Below are 20,519 nucleotides of genomic sequence, written 5' to 3' on the forward strand. Positions count from 1 at the left end.
CACTATGGATAATAATCAAGGTAAGTTTATGAAATGCAAAAATTCTCAGTGGTAGTTTAACTATTAAACTTCATAATGAAAGATCATTGTAGTGAAAAAGTTTTAAAATCATGGTACCATTACCCTTTAAGCTAACTAAAATTAACAATAAATATGTTTTTAATCATCTACATCATTATTTAGGGCATAAAGGATTAAGCATAATGGGCGAACAGACTGACAATCTCTTAGCAAAGTGCATTATCTGTTCTGATGCTATATTTCATTTTATTCTGTCCTCGGTCAATGAAGAAAAATTCCTTCTAGGTTATATGAGACATTTTATTTTCAGAAAGAGAACGGCCAATATGTACATAATAACTATTGTTACTAATAAATAGTAATAGTTGTTTGCATAAATATTAGGTTGGTGCAAAAATAATGTCGTTTATATTTATATAGTTGAACGTCAAAAACGACATTATTTTTGCACCAGCCTAATATTTACATTTTTTTGTAGTAAATAATCGTTAGCTAAACGAACATTATTCAATACTAATATATAGATATGTATCTTCATATTAATAGTCATAACTACAACCGTCTCTATAAATACAATCAGCACGACAGAAGTAGTTGCTTTCCTTTCTTTTCCTTTGTCTTCCATCTTTCACTGTCAATCTATTTTTTGTCTGTTTCTTTTATGTTCAAAAATTATAAAAATATTGCATTGCGTTTGCATTGCAACTAACTAAAACTAATAAAATATATGAAATGTATGAAGATCAGAAATATTGTGCAAACATCATTCACAGAAATTAAAGGAAATGTGAATTAATATGTAATACTAGGGTGGAATAAATATTAATGTTAAACAATTTTTAATACTAGCGTTTATTACTTGTATTATTAAACTGTATTGTTTTTTAACAGTTATGTTTATTAACACCTTTTTAATTAGCCACGTTGTTACGAAGGATGTTCAATAACTAATGGCCCCGACCCACTTCTCATAGTAGCAGAACAACGAAGCTTGCACAGTTTTTAGCTTTTCTTTACATAGAAACCATCCAGAAGTACTCATTTCTCTCTTTAATGGCGATCTGAAGACTATTTTTGTAGAAGATCCTCCAACCACGACATGACTTTGGAAATCAAAGCTACATCATCTGGGAAACGCTTTCCTTTCAAAAACAACTCCATTTTGGGGAAGAGGTGAAAGTCAGGAGGTGCAAGGTCAAGAAAGTAGGGGTATTGAGAAGGATTTCATAGTCACACATCCGTGCTTTTGATCTGTTGACATTCATGTTATGGACTGGAGCGTTGTCTTGTAGGAGAAGGATAGCTTTATTGCTTAGCCTCTTGATGTTGAGAGATTCTGAAAAGTGAAGCATAATATACTCCTCTGATTGTGGTATCCTTTGCTAGGAAATCTGTCATCACTACTCCGTCCTGCTCTCAGAAGACTGCGAGCATGACCATGCCAACGGAGGGCTGCACCTTGGCCTTCTTCGAAGCTTGTGAGTCCAAATACTTTCACTGAATTGACTGGGCTTTGGTCTCTGGATCATAGTGATAGATCCAGGCTGAAAAAAATTCACTCATCTTCTTGGCATATCTTCAAATTTATTCCATCTGGCAAACACCTTATGCATGTGCAAATGGTTAAGAATGATAGACCCTGTACTAATCTTGACCTCTTGGACTATTTGACGAATAGTCACACGTCAGTCTTCCAAAATGACAGCATCAACTTGACTAACAGATACTTCATCAATGACAAAAGGGCAATGACAAGGTCTGGGAACTTTTTCCGCATGTTTCCGGCTATATTTGAAGTCATAAAATGAGGCATCATTACCATACGTTTCTTTCATTCCATCAAAAATCTCTTGTGGTGTGCATCCTTTCAAATACAAAAAAAAAACACATCACTGTGTAATACTCAATAAGCTCCATTACACATGACTCAGTTCAAACGCCTGTAATTTACTGCATAACCCATAGAGATATAAATCATTGCACATGCAAAATTTTAGCTAGATTAGACAACTGGAAGAGGGTCAGGGGCATTACCTATTGAACAGTCCTCATATTATTCAGATTTTGTTAATATATTTTTGTGCCGTTATGTTCGATTGTTAAGATTTATTTTGTTATTAGATTTAATGTTTTTTAACACTAGTGTTTATTAAACTTCTTTAAGTGATCATCAAATTTCTATAATTCTTGTAGTTGTTATTATTATTATTATTATTATTATTATTATTATTATTATGTGTTAACGCATTTTCTGTGTGTTTAGGTTTGATTGCTGAGGTAATCCTTTATTCTGAAGGATTTGAAGCTTCCAAAATGCTCGCCCAGAAGATGACACAAATGTATAAATTGTGCAGTGAGCAACTGTCGCAACAAGATCATTACGATTTTGGGATGCGAGCCTTGAAGTCCGTATTAGTCATGGCTGGTTCCCTGAAGCAGCAGAATCCAGATAAAAATGAAGACGCTGTCCTTATCAGAGCACTGAGGGACAGCAACCTCCCGAAATTTCTTAAACAAGATGCCGTGCTTTTCCAGGTAACAAAAAAAGAAGATATAAAATAGACAGAAAGATTTTTTTTTTTTTACAAGAGAGTCACCACCTATCAAGGCCCAACGACCATTTAAGGATAAGAGTTAATGAATGTAAGATGGTAGTGTAATAATCGGTAATGGTGTAGATTTGATAGAATTTGGATTATTTAAGGGGCGGCTCAACAAGAACTTTTTTACATTGGACTTAAAGGCTACTATATTGTAATTAGCCAGGAAGCAGGTCAATCAAACAGTGTTCTGCATGCAGGCAGTTCTAGGAAATAAGTTTTGTTCATGGAATCTGCGTTTGGATTTAGGCAAAGATAGAGCTGGGGGAAATTGCTGATAGTGGTTGTAGATAGTTGAGTGTTTTTGTGAAAGTTTGACAAGGAGGGAGACCATTGATTAGAGCTCAGACGAGCACTTGTCATGAAACTAACGATAAAGCGGAAACAGTCTCGCAACGTGTCTTCTGTGGGGAAAAGATTGTATGGAAGAGGAAAAGGGCATCACCTATAGATTGTCGAAGCTGAATAGGGCGCGTTGAGCAGTTTCTGCCCAGATGTGGCAACAGTACTCCATTTAGAGACGTACTTGGCTCTTACATAGATAAAGGATTGCAGTCTTTCTCCATTTTTTCTTCTGACATATTAACTATCAAATATTGAACAGGTCTAAAAGCGTTGTTTTTCAGGTTATTGAAAATAGAAAAAAAAAGTTTACCATTGACTGAGAAGAAAAAAACAACTAAGAGAGAGGATAGAAAAATCACTCGATCATCTTGTTCTGATCGCTTTAAAACTGTGGTTTCGATATCTCAGGATTTTACATCCGAAACTGGACAAAAAATTTCCAGACAAATGATCTCACGGAGATTAAACGAAGTTTTATTATTTTCAAGAAGTCCATGCTCAAAGCCTTTAATTTCTATTAAAAATAAAAAGACCAAATTGTTATTCGCCAAAAAACATTTGTTTTGGGGGAAAAAAATGGGAAATGATTAATTTTAGTGATGAATCTGAATGCACTCTTTTCGGATCAGACAAAAGACTACATGTCAGGAGAAAAAATGGAGAAAGACTGTCCCCTAAGTGCATTAAAAATACAATAAAATTTAAAGGGGGGTACTATAATGGTATGGGGCATAATATCTTCAAAAGGAACTGGCCCCTTTGTGAGGATTCATGGAAAAGTAAATGCCTGAATGTACAGAGAATTGATTAGTGAATATGTGGTTCCTAATCTTTCTGATTCTGATATCTTTATACAAGACAGCGCACCATGCCATAAAGCAAAAATAGTTTTAGAAGAGCTAAATAGATTCAATATTTGCGTTATGAATTGGCCAGCTCAGATACCCGACCTTAAGCCAATTGAAAATGTTTGGAAAATTATTGGTGATAAGACCACCGAAAAAACCCAAAAATCTTGATGATTTATGGGAATGTATAAGAAAATCCTGGAATACTATCTCCCCTATAACATGTGAACGATTAGTTGTCTTGCAGCAAAAGATACCATAGTGTGATTGAAAACAAGGGTCTTTTCACTAAATACTGAAAGGATTCTTTGTTTTTTCATTGATAATTTCCCCCGTTCCTTAACTTTTGGACATCAGTAATTTAATTAAATTTGTTTATATGTAAAAAAAACTAATATGTATTCAAATTCAAAAATAAAAAATAATTTTTTTAATTTAACTACCATTATTAAACATTGGAAAATTCACCAAAACTTTTTTTCTCCCTTTTTCATAGATAAAGTTAGAAGTCATTTAAAAGAAAATGATCGACAGTTCCTTAACTTTTGGACGCTACTGCATATTACGAGGAATAATTTGCCCAGTGGACTAACTCGCAAAATTTTTTTTTAAATAATGATAAGGTCGTTCATCAAATTCCGTCTGTATTTGTTTACACATCATATCAGCGTATATTTAGGCTTGACGATATTAAAAATAATCTTTCTTCTTTTATAGATAAAAATAATTTTACAGAGAAATATTTTATATTATACCGGCCAAGGTTACACTAGTGCAGCATAAAATATTCCCCTGTAAAAATTCTTTTTCTATATCTATCTATATATCTATAAAAGTGAACGTGTCTGTGTGTGTGTGTGTGTGTGTGTGTGTGTGTGTGTGTGTGTGTGTGTGTGTGTGTGTGTACATTTCCCTACGCAATAACTCTGTCAATTTTTAGTCTACAGACTCGAAATTCGATATACAGAGTACTGAGATTTGGGAAAATCTATGTGATCAGTTGTCGCCTAGAAATTTGGCTGTTAAGGGGTCAAAGTTCACCGATTTGACCTTTCAGAACTCTACCAAACTCCTCCGACAATTTTGGGTCTAAACATTTGAAATTTTAGATGTAGGTTCCTTGGGCATGGATCTAACTTTATAACTTGATTTAAGTCCAAAATAATAAATGTTAAGGGGTCAAAATTGGGGTCAAAGTTAAAAAATATTTGATCTCTCAGCCAATTTTTTGTCTAAACATTTGAAATTTTACATACAGTGTATTCAGACATAGAACAAGCTTTTTAATAGTTTTTTTTTTGACGAAAATTTGGCTACCAAGGGGATAAAGGTCAAAAGATTTGACCTTTGGGATCTCTAGCAAACTATTCAGCCAATTTTGAGTCTAAACATTTGAAATTTCACATAAAAGATATTCAAACATGCAGCAAGCTTTTTAATCAGTTTTTGGGTGAAAATTTGGCTGCTAGGAGGTCAAAGTTGAAAGACTTGACCTTTGCAGATTCTACCAAACTTCTCCGCCAATTTTGGGTCTAAACTCTTGAAATTTTAGATATAGATTACATGGACATGAGTCAAACTTTTTAATATATATATATATATATATATATATATATATATATATATATATATATATATATATATATGCACATAAAGTTATGAACAGTACATAGGGCCCGAGCAAAGCTGGGTTGAACTGCTAGTACGCACATAAAGTTATGAACAGAACATAGGACCCGAGCCAAGCTGGGCTGAACTGCTAGTTTATCTATACGAGAAGAAAGACTATTTTTAGATTGGATTTTTCGATTTTCAATACTTATCGGATGAATTTCTGTACAAAACATATCTAAGAACACTGCCAGAAATATAAATTACCTTTGTTTGAAATTTAACCAATTTATTTTGTCGTAAAAAGGCTTTGACCAAAAGATAGCAGCAAACCTGCATTTGAAACATTTTTGTAAATAAAGAATGCTGTTTGTCCTAGATGAAATTTCTAGATCAAAACCAATTAAACAAAGAAAATATATATTTTTTTAATACTAACGAAAATCTGAGATTTAAGTCACTCAGATTGGGAGTCAAGTTGAGTTACCGAGCGGTATGCTCGCTGATATCACCATTGACTTACGTTCCAAAAACTAAGCAGAGGACATTGTGGCTGAGATGTAGAAACTAGTAAAGACAGCTTGAAATGCGACTCCGAATACAATGCATCCGAAAATAAAGGTATTTTGAACAGTAATATAACAAGCGTGTCTGGCGTTACTGCTTGCATGGGAGTAGAAAGATTTTATTACAGCGCTCAAGACGAGTACCACCCTCTGGGAACGAAAGAAACCAGAAATTGTAAAGAGGTTTGTCCTTTGATCTGTATCCTAAGCAGACCATATGTTATTGAACTGTTGTTTATATTAATTATACTTTTGAACTGTTAGGGATGTGTGATATACCTCCATACTCACTCGCTCACACGTTCACACACTTTGTCAAAATGACAACACTGATTTAAGATTATAATTATTAAAAATTATAAATCTATCACGATTACGACACACGCGTATATATTATGTATTTTGATTGGTTATCGAATGCTCAACATCAATGTGTATCTTAAAGTTGGCCATGTCCATCGAAACATATACCACTTGAGCTTTTAATTCTTTGCATTTCTATTTTCTGATAAAATATTTTGTTATACTTCAGGCAATTCTCCAAGATCTGTTCCCAGGAATTATAATTCCAGAACACGACTATGGTGTGTTACAGACAGAAATTATCAGCGTGATGGAAGGCAAAAAATTACAACCAATCATGACTATTGTTAAAAAAGTTATCCAGTTTTATGAAACCATGATAGTTCGTCATGGCGTCATGCTGGTTGGGCCAACTGGTGGCGGGAAGACAACAGTCTACAATGTAAGTGTAACTTTTACTATAAAAAGGGAGAAACATTCCAAACTTATATGGTAACTTAGAATACCTGTTTCAGGATAGGTAAAATTAATTCTGTAAACAGTTTTGCACAAGTTTCATATCATCTTACAAAGATTAAAAACAAGATATGATGACATTAAATCTCGTGTCTAGAATATTTTATTCCAATTTTAACTAAAATCCATTGCATGATTTTTAGTCTAGAAAATGTTCAAATTTAAGGCTTAAGCTTAAGGAGTTTTAAGAAGAAATTGGAATTCAGTGAATCTTTCCTAATATAATGACTATGGACCTTAAATTTGGTACATAATCATCGTTAAACCTGATATATCAGAATTTTCAATGGTATGTTGTGCCCATATTATGACTCCTAAAACCTATTTTAATTATGCGAAAGAAACCAAACTTTTATATATCAATTTATGTCTAGTATTCATTATTAAAATTTCATAATAATCGGAGGTATCTAAATTTTCATGTAGGGCTTCCATCCAATCCCACCCCTTTTTATCCCATTTGAATAAAACTAAATTAAACAAAATATAGCCTACATTACGATCCCATAACGCTTAGCAGCTACATTCTAAAATTCATAATGACTCGTTAATTAGTTTAGGATTATTTACAAATTCTCATAGAGGTCCAATCCTTGTTAAAGGGGTGGGGGGGGGGCGATAACAATGTTTTTTATTTAAATACTAGCATTTCAGCCCGGTGTTGCCCGGGTGTTTGGATGTGTATGTTGAGCAAAAAAAAAAAGTGGTAGTAGAAAGGCAGGCTCGAACCCGTACCGCAAAGGAGGAAAAGAACGGGGGGAAAAACCTGACGTTTATGCTGTTACGACCACCGCCAAATCGGAAGTGACATTTTTTAAAATTAAGGCGAGACAATCGAAAAGAGAGGATGACTTTCAAAAATATCGGCGAAAATAGCGACCCCCCCCTTTCCTGTAGAAAAGTGCTCAGTTTAAGATGAAGATATTAATGTTTTTAGCTAATTTTTCGATATTTGTCGTATGAAAGGTCGGACTTTAAAACGATACTGATCTTGGTAAAATCCGTCGCCTCTGTCGAAAGTTTTAGGTAGACATGCAAACATACATACATACATAAATTTATATATTGGTAACTAAATATTTTCGACCCAAACCGATTAAAAAGCTTGCCCTATCTCTGAATATCCTTTATGTAAATTTTCAAATGTTTAGACCAGAAATTTTCTGAGTAATTTGGTAGAGACTGCAGAGGTCAAATTGTTTTTAAACTTTGACCCCTATTATGACTCCTTAACATTTATTGTTTTGGGCTCAAATCAAGTTATTAAGTTAGATCCCTGTCCAAGGAACCTATATCTAAAATTTCAAGTGTTTAGACCCAAAATTGTCGGAGGAGTTTGGTAGAGTTCGCAAAGGTCAAATCGTTGAACTTGGATCCCTTAACAGCCAAAGCTCTGGCCGAAAATGGATTACAAAGATTTTTCCAAATATCAGTAACCTGTATATAAAAAATTAACAGGGTTATTGCGTTGGAAAATGTACACAGAAGACAGACACACGCACAGACACGTTCACTTTTATAGATTAAACAAAAATATATACCTATAGATAAATATATATGGAAACAATTTTCTGTTTACTATACACTTTTTACGCAAATATTATGCAAGTATAAATCATGTAGAATATCTGCATGAATATAATTACCCGTAATAGTTAACTAAAGATGATCATCTCATAAGAAAACCGAAAAAACTAAAAGGGAATTAATTCAAATGAATGTTTAAAAGAATATGCAAATTAGCTAAATCTTTTACTAGTGAATGCAATTCTACGACCCATATATAACAACATTGTATTTTCTTTTTAAATAAATAGAAAATGTGGTTTTTAATATGAATATCAATACACACAAAAGAAAAACGAATTTATAGATAGATAGATAGGTTTATTATTTTTACCTACAAGCATTAGTGTGTGTTGCTTACTCAATCTTCAGTGTAGAATATGGTAATTATTGCTGATCAAAGAATTAAAACACAGTTGCGAAGTCACCTTCAACCCTGCAGTCTGGTATTGAATATATATATATATATATATATATATATATATATATATATATATATATATATGTGTGTGTGTGTGTGTGTGTGTGTGTGTGTGAAAGTGTCTGTCTGTCTATGTGTCTGTGTACATTTCCCTACACAATAACTCTGTCAATTTTCAGTATACAGACTCGAAATTTGATATACAGGGTACTGAGATTTGGGAAAATCTGTTTAATCCATTTTTGGACAGAAATTTGTCTGTTAAGGGATTCAAGTTCAACGATTTGACCTTTGAGAACTCTACCAAACTCCTCCGACAATTTTCAGTCTAACACTGTAAATTTTAGATCGATTTTGGGTCGAAAATTTCAGCTACCAATATATAAATATATGTATGTATATTTCCATGTCTACCTAAAATTTTTGACAGAGGTGGCGGATTTTCACAAGATCAGTATCGTTTTGAAGCTCGACGCTTCAGACGACAAATACTGAAAAATTGGCTAAAAACATTAATTTCTTCACCCTCAACTGGGCACTTTTCTACAGTGAGGGGTTGCTTTTTTTTCCTCTCCTTTCAATTGTCTAGCCTTAATTTAAACCTACGTCACTTCCGGTTTGGCAGTGGTCGTAACAGCAAAGAAAGACGTCACGTTTTTCCCGTTCTTGTCCTCCTTCATGGTACAGGTTCGAGCCTACTTTTTTTTTCTTTTTGCTCAACACACACCTCCAAACACCTGCTTGTTTTTGTTTAACTTTTTAAGGGTACAATTATCAAAAAAAAAAATATTTTCAACTCATAAAACATTTTTGCAATAAAATCTTGAATTGAGTGTGTCATCATGATAAAGAAATTAAATGTCTTTATTAAGCAGAATCAATATCTGATATTGTTTTGGTATTGAAATCGAGTCTGAATTATTCGGCTCCAATGGCGATTCCTAATACTTTGAAAAACGCATGATATTCTAATTAATCGTCCCATCACTAATATAAACCATAAAAGCGCTTACCAATTAGTATGCGCGAAATGCTTAGATTCCAGAAATTCGGCGATTCTGAATTGAATGGCGCCATCATGATTAAGAAATTAAGCGTCTTTATTACACAAAATAAAATTAAATGGTTTCTAGCTATTATCTCCTTGCGACACACCAATAATTATTCTGCAGCACATTAATGGGTCAGGGCATAGGGGTTGGAAACCACTGCTTTGAATAATAAAAATAAAAATAATAATAATAATAATAATGATAAAAATAAAAATAATAATAATGATAATAATAATAATAATAATAATGATAATAATAATGATAAAAATAATGATAAAAATAATGATAATAATAATAATAATAATGATAATAATAATAATAATGATAATAATAATGATGATGATAATAATAATAACAATAATAAAAATAATGATAATAATGATAATAATAATAATAATGATAATAATAATAATGATAATAATAATGATAATAATAATAATAATGATAATAATAATAATAATAATAATAAAAATAATGATAATAATAATGATAATAATAATAATAATGATAATAATAATAATAATAATAATGATAATAATGATAATAATAATGATAATATAATATTAATAATAATGATAATAATAATAATAATGATAATAATAATGATAAAAATAATGATGATAATAATAATAATGATAATAATAATGATGATAATAATAATAATGATTATAATGATAAAAATAATGATAATAATAATAATGATAATAATAATGATAAAAATAATAATAATGATAATAATAATGATAAAAATAATAATAATGATAATAATAAAAATAATAATAATGATAATAAATAATAATAATAATAATGATAATGATAATAATAATAATAATAATAATAATGATAATAATAATAATAATGATAATAATGATAAAAATAATGATAATAATAATAATAATAATGATAATAATGATAATAATAATGATAAAAATAAAAATAATAATAATGATAATAATATTGATAAAAATAATAATAATAATGATAATAATAATGATAAAAATAAAAATAATAATAATGATAATAATAAGAATAATAATAATAATAATAATAATAATAATAATAATAATAATAATAATAATAATAATGTATATTTAGCATCACAATTATGTTTAACTCATGCACCATGTGTATTTCTTCGCTTAAAATCTCTTTCTCTTTATAAGTGCATTTTTAAATTTAGACAACAAGTTGTGGCCCTGTCGGTGGGGCTTTAGAATACGCCGACTGCCCCCCCCCCTGCAGAGGGTAAAAGTCCCTCAATGGGGGTCCTGGATATGACCTTAAACTATATCCAGTGGTGAGGCCACAGCTTGTGGGCTTTGGGGAGTGTGGAGCCACCCTTTAATTACCATTGCTCCCAGGTCCACTCTGACTCGGAGTGGTAGTACCTGTTAGGGTCCCAACTATGGGTTTAATAGAAACCGACTTGCAAACAACAAATATATTCTATTAAAAAAATTTTCTTCAAAATCTTTGGATTCGGCATTAAATAACCTGAAAAGGGTTGATATGCCATAAAACAAAAACAACCAACCAACCAACAACAAGTTGTTAGTAGATATATTTTTTTAAAGCTTTCGTTAAATAAATTTGTATCTTTTGATCCAGGTTCTTGAAACCACATTGACGAATTTAGCGTCTTCAAAATTGAAGGACCCATTCTTTAAACCTGTGCACTGTCATATTATGAACCCCAAATCGATCGACATGGAGGAGCTGTATGGTGGTATCAATAAATTAACTATGGAATGGCATGATGGACTGATGGCGATTATTGTCAGGATTGCTGTCGCTGTAAGTACAATTTTTTTTACAGGATAGTCACCACTTATCAAGACCCGAAGGCCACTTGAGGATAAGGATTAATGAGTGCCAGGTGATTGATGAAACAACACCGTAATGATCTATAGTGGTGGAAATTAGATAGAATTTGATTATTTAAGAGGACAGCTCAAAAGAGAACTTGTTTACATTGGACTTGAAGATGATCATGTTGTAGTCAGCTGGAAAGCAGCCATGTGGTACAGAGTTCCACAGGTGTACAGCTCTATGAAAGAAACTTTGTTCGTGAAATTAAAGCATAGTTTTAGGCACAGCTAGAGAGTATGGAGAAATTGTTGAGAGTGGTTGTAGGCTACAAGAAACTACTACAGAAAAATGCTATAACGATGTCAATGGATGTGATCTTGGTAAAGGTATACGTTAGTTGTCTGATCGTATTTGAATTACGACTGTCAACTAAGGGAAGCGTCTATCAGACATGTGTATGCAGTGTAATGATGTATGGAAGTGAAACTTGGCCAGTGAAGGTTGACGGCATGCGTTGCATGTGGAGAAATTATATAAGAATTATACGATGAATGTATGATCTTAGTCTTAAAGACTTAATGACCTCAATGGAAGATTAAATCAGGACAGTATAGGAAATGTGTGCAGAACAGGAGACTTCGATTGTTTGTCCACATTGAAAGTTCTTTCTCTAGATTAATTATAACATCTAAGGAAATCTACTTGTTTAATAGTTGTAGTTATTTCTAATTTTAGCCTTTTCTTTTCATTTCCTTTGTTTTTTTATCTACCTACTTATATTGGGCAAACTACATTATATTTGGAGACACGAATAAACCAGAACATCCCACCGAAATTAGACAGGTTAAACCTGGTTCCTTGTGTCACACTTCTTCTTCAGCTTTGGAATCTTCCATAGACTAATATTTAGCTGATAATGCTTGCTGTGTCAGTCAACATAACTTACAGTTATTCCGTTTCTCAGTTCAAAATGTTGGAATCCATCGCTATCGTTTTGATTTAGCATTCTTTGTACAAACAGAACACTTTATAAGATTACTGATTCGTTTTGGGAAAAGTTAGTAAGCTTTTTATCGCTTTTAAACTAATGCCTTTTAAATGTTTTTAATCGATATTTCAAATCGATTTATTTTAAACGCTTTTTCCCATTTCATAGGCAATTTATTTTCTTCACTTTTGCCTTTTCACGCTTACTTTTACATTTTGTTTGTCAACAATGATCTCTTCACAGGATGTTGGTCAAAAGAGCTCTAGAAAATAATTCCCCATTTTTTTTATTTAAAACTATTGACAAATTATATATATATAAATTTAATTTGTTTGTAAACAAGCTGATGGTTCGGGAGGGTGTGGATTAATACACACTCTAGGAGAAATATTTACGGCACTGATTCATAGCCGAATGGTGAGAGCTGCCGACTGTCAATGCGACGGTTGTAGGTTCAATCCACGGCTGGGGAAAGGTGTTTGTCTAGCCGCACTGATGAGTTGTGATACAACGAAACAGTACTGTATGTGGATGACAATATATATATAGAGAGAGAGAGAAAGAGATTAGGAGAATATCTGTTCCAGGATAGGTAAAATTAATTCCTGAACAGACCACTTTTATATTCTTTTACAAAGATTAAAATCCAGATATAATGAAACTAAGTCTTATGTCTAGAATCCTTATTCTAATTTTGATCAAAATCTATCACATGATTTTGATTTTAGAAAATATCTAAAACTTAAGGCTTAAACTTAAGGGGTCTTAATAAGAAACTGAAATTCAGGGAATCTTGCTCAATGGCTGTGGTCAAATTCAATGAAAATCTGATTTGAATTTTCAAATGGAAGGTTGTGTTCATATTATGACCTTTAAAATCTTAACTACTCCAAAGAAACTAAAATTTGAGTAATTCTTATTAATTAGCGGTTATAACTATTGTTAAAATTTCATAAAAATCGGTTATACATGAACTTTTACAAAAGGCTTTCACCCCGTTTTACTTGCCTTTGAAAGGTTGCCAGACAGGATGTTCTGATTACCAAGGCCATGTGTGGTGTAGAGTGCTGGGCAGACCACAAACTTGTTATCGCCAAGCTAAGACTCTGCATAGTAGCCAATAAACCTACAGTTTGTTCATTCTAATATTAAAGATGACTGGACAGTCTTCAAGGAATCTGTACATACTTCATCGCCGGAATTATTTGAGCCGTCTGAAATATCAGGATTGGCTTGATGAGAATCACAAGGAGATACAAGGATTATTCACAGTAAAACACAAGTGTCACAACACACTTCAGCCAGAACCAGTTCTGCTTCAAAAAGAGGAAGCATTTGCAAAAATCCTCAGTATTATTCAAGCAAGATTGTATTGAATACAAGATAAATGGCTCAATGACAAATCTTTTGAAATACAGAAATATGCAGATATGCATCTCAAAGAGATTTTATGGTGTCCTCAAAGCAATATACGGAACACAGGCTTCCGGAATATCTTCTCTGCTAAATGCTGATGAGAAAAAACTGATAATAGTATTTTATATGGGTTGAACACTTCAATTTTGCACTTTGTTTACCAAGTATATTTGCCAGATAGTTTTTTCATGAGTCCAGTGGTTTTTATTAATACAGAGATGTGTATATGTTAACAAGTTTATTTTATTTCAGAATTTAAAAATAAATAGACAATCAAGAATAGTGGTCCGGACCGTTTGTCTAACTGAAAACAATAAATTGGAATACCCACCATTCCTCTGAGCTTTCAGGTTTGATTTGAAAGATTCACCTACTGTTATATAGTCGGATCTATATAACTGGTGTATACAGGGTGACCCCCAAAAAACGGGCCCGAACTCTAATTAGGCCCCATTTCTTAGTGCTTTGTCCGAATGAAATGAAACTTTGGTCATAACTAGTTTATTATATTCAATACATCACATAAAAACACTAGGGTCTTTGGCCTTTTTTTTTTCTCCGTTCTACAGCATATGTTCTAGATATACTTTCTATGTTTTTTGTTTTTTGGGGGGTCACCCTGTATAAGAGTTGTCTAATGTTTTGTGACATCTATATAATTTTAAGTTGCCCCTTTGTTAAATATATGTGGAATCATATACACGCTGTTAGTTTCAATATGCAAGCAGAGGAACGAATACCATAAACAACTTAGCTTTATTTAAAAATCGACAGACAGGTGACGAATGGTCGATATTGACGTGTGTAATGCAGTGCAGAAATATCTTCACTCTTCCATCGTTGTCATCTCTGTTATCAGTTTTTTTATTTACATTTCATAAATCGGAATTCGATTGTTCTTTTGTTTTGCATTTTATGCAATTTCAATTCAGGTTAGAATGTGGAACGTCCCATTGTTTCCGTTTTTAGATCATTTTCCATGACCTCAACTCGCGATTATAATGTAAGCTGACATCATCGCTCAGCAGTCGGGCAATCTTTGGCATTGCGTGTGTACCTACATCCGATATTTTCCGATGTTGCCCGGTACCTATCCAACACTACCATAAATAAATTTGTCATGTCTTTTTTGTCAAATAACTTAATTTTTTAGAAAATTTATTTTGTGATAATTTCCAGGACACAAAAGAAGATCACCAGTGGGTAATTTGTGATGGTCCAGTTGATGCTCTTTGGATTGAGAACCTAAATACTGTTCTTGATGACAACAAAATGTTGTGCTTAGCAAACAGTGAAAGGATCAAATTGACGCCATTCATACGTATGGTATTTGAAGTGGAAAATCTTGCCGTTGCTTCTCCTGCCACTGTTAGTCGGTATGTTATCACTTTTTTCTATTAATTAATATGCTTTTTAATGAAATTTTAGTTAAGTTTTATAATACTATTTTAAACATTTACAGCAGATTTTATATGTAATATTAAACAATGTCCCTCATACCTAGTGTGATATTAGCCCTGGACAAGCTATGCCGGCTTCCTCCAAAATAAGGAAATTTACAGAGAATATCAAATTCACAAGCGGTCCTCAGCTTTTCATGTTAGACTTGAATAGTAATGAATCTATTAAATCTATGTTTGATTCTGACTTTCCAGTCACTTAATTTACATTATCAGTCTGTATTATTTGCAACAAATGTGAAAACACACTATCTAATAGTTTACATAATATATCTGACCTAACATTTATTTCAGTAAAACAACGAACCAGTAATACCTGGTTTGTTATTAGTCCTTAGCAGACTATGCCAACTTCCTCCAAAGGAGAAAGTTTACAGGGAGTATCACATTCACAAGCGGTCCCCAGCCACATGTATATCTCAGTCATGGGAAGATGACATACAGTGTCGTCTAGCATTCCCAAATGGTCATCCATCTGGTACTGGCCGGGCTTCCCGTCATTTAACTTTGGTGATCTAATGAAAACCGATGTGTCAGCAAGATTTTGCCCTTCCCTTTTTAAGGTTTTTCAGAAAATTACAATTTTTAGTAATTTATTTTGAGTTCACACGTCTCTGTAAAAACTAACTTGCTTTTGAAAGTGAAGAGATGAGCAAATCCCAACGAAGCGTAAAAAGAAAAAGGGTAGCTATTCGACACAGTTGCTTTTTAGCGGTCGCCCAAATCGCATCTCAGTCTCACTACAAATTCACAATAAAAGCAAACGTCTCTCTGCCCCCCAAAAATGGTTTGAATAAATTGTTAGTTTCCAATTTACAGAGGAAAAATAAGTAAAAAAAAAAAAAAAACAGATTTAAATATTTTGTTCGATTTATTGAAAACGATGTTCGTGTCTAAAGTTAAAAAAAAAAGAATGTTTTCTTTTTACTTGAGAAAAATTATCGGCAGCATTCGTTGAATTTCGTCTACGGCTTCGATCTTATCCGTCCAGTGCGTCCACCCACGTGTCTGTCTCGTCTCTCTGTCTCGTTCGCACAAAATGATTGATTGTGTGCAAAACTTATTTGATCTGAGAATTATGCCACCTGCCGCCATTATTTCCTACTTGATGGCGAAAGTTTACAATTTCAACAAATCGGAATTCATGCTTTTGTTTTCTAAGTCTTGTTTTCGTTTTGTAAATATTCAGTGAATAAAATGGATGTGTTGAGTATGATTGGCATCTTGGGTGAGTATTTACTTTGGGAAGCAAATATGTGGGTTTTTTTTCAGTCAGTTGCCTCCACCTTATTGTCAAATCACCAAACATCAGTTATGTGATAGGAAAAACAGCTTCATAAACCAGTATACCGTATTTTCTCGTGTATAATACGTGAAATTTTTACATTAATCATAAACAAAACACTATTAAACGTATTATACACAAATACAAGTTTTCAGAATTAAAAAAAAAAACATTAAATAGTTTTAATCACTAGATATTTTCTGTTATTTATTTTTTAAAAGTTTTTTCAATTCTTTTTAATAAAATACACTAATTCTTTATTATTTTCATTTTTTTATTATCATAAAGAAATATAATATAATCATATCAAACATAAAAATATGTAGCGTCCCTCCTGTCTACAGGTAGTGTATTTTTGGTGATTTTAACGTCTTTAGAAAGCGCCTAGAACAGCACTAAAAGTCAATATACACGCAGTTAAATTGCTAAGGTAGATGAAAACCTGAATGTTATGAATAGGTCGCCAGTTAGCAAAATCTATTCCAACAATGAGATTTGAGGAACAAAACTATAAAAGATGAGTTTACAAACAAAATATTTTTATATCAACAATTTGACAGAAATGTAAAATATACTTTGAAAGACCAAAATTTGTTCAGAAGTTTTAAAGTTCTTGGATAAGAGGTAGAGAAAAGAGCTAGAAAGTCCGTTTTGAAGCTCCGTTTTGTGTATGTGTATGAGTTTATCTTTATGTGCCTGAGTTCACTGGAGATATATCAGTAGACTTAAATGAATTTCAGCATGGAGAATTCCAGTTTTCTAAAATGGGCATTAGTGAGACGTATCGCAAGTGCCACATAGAAGAACTCTCAATATCATTTTTTTTTTTTTTGCATTGTTGACTAGAATTTCTCTAATCTTATTTGAAATTATGTTAACCTTGATTCCAGTAAAGCAACTGGCCCTGGCAGTATTCCAATTATAGTACTTGAAAGACTACCAGAACTAGCGCCCATCCTTACAACACTGTTTAAACGTTATCATAAGGAGAATTGCTTCCCATCACCCTGGAAAATCTCATCAGTATGCTCTGTATTTAAGAATGAAGGTAATGGGTCATCTCCCTCTCAGGACAGGCCAATAAGTCTCCTGTGCGTCATGAGTAAGTTGCTGGAATCTGTGTTAAATACAGAAGTAATGAACCATCTCAGCAAAAATAATTTTCTTAGTGACACACAATATGGTTTCCGTTCTGCTAGATCTACAGGAGATGTGGTTACAGTTATATCTCATAGGATTAGCGAATCTCTCAACGAAGGCTACCTTTATAGGGCAATTGCTCTTGACATATCAAAGGCCTTTGATAGAGTATGACATAGAGGTTTACTTCACAAGATCTCCAGCTATGATATAGCTGGAAATTTCTTCTCAATTATTAAATCATTTCTCTCTAATAGGTTCATAAGAGTAGTGATTGATGGGCAGAAATCAGAAGCTCTTTGTATTAATGCTGGAGTCCCTCAGGGGTCCATCCTGAGCCCAACTCTCTTCCTGATCTACATTAATGATCTTCCAAATCACATCCTTACATCATTTGTAGACATTTATGCTGATGACACTACTATCTATGGTAGCACATCTAAGACCGTAAACGACCAAGTTCTCTCTGATTCTCTCTCCTCTGATCTTGAGCAAGCGGTACAATGGGGAAAGAGGTGGCTGGTTACTTTTAATGCATCTAAAACCAAGCTTCTCTCTTTACATCATCAACATTCTGATCCACATCTGGCATCAATTGAAATGAATGGCTCTCATCTTGGGGAAGCCTCATGTTTTGACAAGCTTCTGGGCTTGACATTTACTCCTGATCTGAAATGGAACACATACATTAAATCCGTTGCCAAGGCTGCTGGAAAAATAGTGGGATCCTTTTATCGATCCAGTAGATATCTCACTGCTGATGCTATTCTCTATCTATATAAGAGCCAGGTACGTCCAAGGATGGAATACTGTTGCCACATCTGGGCAGGAGCTGCTAGAAAGGACTTATCCTGCCTTGATAGAGTTCAAAATAGACTTTGTAGCCTCATAAGGGATATCCTTTTCTCTCCCCTGCAACCTCTATCTCACAAAAGAGATGTTGCTAGCTTGTCTTTGCTTTATCGTTATTTTCATGGCAAGTGCTCGACTGAGCTCCAATCTATGGTCCCCCCTCGCCAAACTTTCACAAGAAACATCTTTCTAGCAAAAAAGACTATCAACAATTTCCCCCACTCTTTATCTGTGCCTAACCATAAACGTAGATTCCATGAACAAAGCTTATTTCTTAGAACTGTGCGCCTATGGAATTGTCTTCAGTTTTCCTGCTTTCCAGCTGACTACAATATGGTTGTCTTCAAGTCTAACGTAAACAAGTTTTTGATGAGCTGTTCCATCTATAAGTAAACATATTTACCGAATTTCCATTACTAACAATTACTATATTGTCCAATTTCTACTGTACACTCTTTAACTCTTATCCTCAAGTGGCCTCTTGGCCTTGATAAGTGGTGATGCTCATGTAAAAAAAATTGTATTCATATATCTAGAAGAATAACACATTAGCAGAGGAAAGTGAGATTTAATGACGCTATTCATAAACGATTCCTTGAAAATTTCCATTAAAAAATCAGAAACGCTCGGATAAACAGAAATTTGAAAAAAAAAAACATTAAAAGAACAGAAATTTTGTTATTCCATTGATGTGAAGAAATTAGTACTCGTGAGTACACATGAAAAGCCATGAAAAAAAAAGATTAAAGAGTTCCTTATCTATCTGTATGGAATGATATACGGCATAACTACGTTAACATACAGGTTCTTGTTAGACAACTAAAGTTAAGAAACATTGATACTGATCAGTAACAGATGGGTGACCATTTGGAAATACCAGGCGCTGTATTTAGGAGAACCTCGACATCTCTTTGCAAGAACTGAAAAACCTAACATCTTCATCTCCCCTGACCAGGATATACCTGCGACTAAGGAATTTAATATTCCCTTGACTTTCCTCCTTCAGAGGAAGCCAGTTCAACTTGCCTACTGTGAATGTCACTGGCATGTAACTATATGCAATGAAATCTGTTTCAAAGATGACTTTCTGCACAAGTATAGTTTGATAAAAAATAATTGTTTGTTTTTCAATGTTGTTTTCAGTTGTGGAATGGTTTTTATGGACCCTGAAGAGTTTGAGTGGTCTGCTTATGTGAAAACATGGCTCAACGAATTTGATTCTAAGGTGAAAGCAGAAACCAAGGATTTCATCTTAGAACTTTTTGACTCTTATGTGAACGCAGGTTTAAAGTTTGTTAAAAGATCTTGTGTTCAATCTATTAATCAGGTATGTATTATTTTTTATGCACAAAGGAACGATAAAAGTGTTGCCCTGAAGAAAACAACACTACAGCTTTAATTTAAAACTTTTATGGAAAATATCAATTCAGGTAACTTGATTATGTAGTGGAGCAGACATTTATTCAATGTAGCCACGTTTAGCCTTAATCACTACCTCAATACGGGTCTGGAACTGGGAGTATGCCTTTTCCACAAGTGTCAGTGGGAGCTCAGCAAATACTCAGCAGATGGAGGTGATCAGGCTGGCTTTGGTGTTGTTGTGTTAGATAATAACTTGGTTAAAAGTGAAATTAATTATTATCGATCTATCTGTCTATCTATTTATCGATCTATCCAATGATATTAAAATAGTTTATATTGGGTGTTATTTATTGTTTAT

At 33.1% G+C, this 20,519-nt stretch overlaps 1 protein-coding gene across 1 annotated transcript in view; it reads left to right on the top strand.

Annotated features, from left to right (window-relative positions):
* The window catches only part of LOC145245776 (dynein axonemal heavy chain 6-like), a 265,159-nt gene that overhangs the window by 55,240 nt on the left and 189,400 nt on the right, over positions 1-20,519 (top strand). Inside the window, exons 20-24 of the mRNA XM_080107390.1 lie at positions 2,285-2,556; positions 6,524-6,736; positions 11,458-11,643; positions 15,242-15,438; positions 19,943-20,126. Of these exons, the coding sequence (XP_079963516.1) occupies positions 2,285-2,556; positions 6,524-6,736; positions 11,458-11,643; positions 15,242-15,438; positions 19,943-20,126 (1,052 nt within the window). The remainder of the gene's footprint in view (positions 1-2,284; positions 2,557-6,523; positions 6,737-11,457; positions 11,644-15,241; positions 15,439-19,942; positions 20,127-20,519) is intronic.

This window comes from Euprymna scolopes, chromosome 23, assembly GCF_053919585.1.
Source record: "Euprymna scolopes isolate OS-2025 chromosome 23, ASM5391958v1, whole genome shotgun sequence".
NCBI classification, from domain to species: Eukaryota; Metazoa; Mollusca; class Cephalopoda; order Sepiida; family Sepiolidae; genus Euprymna; species Euprymna scolopes.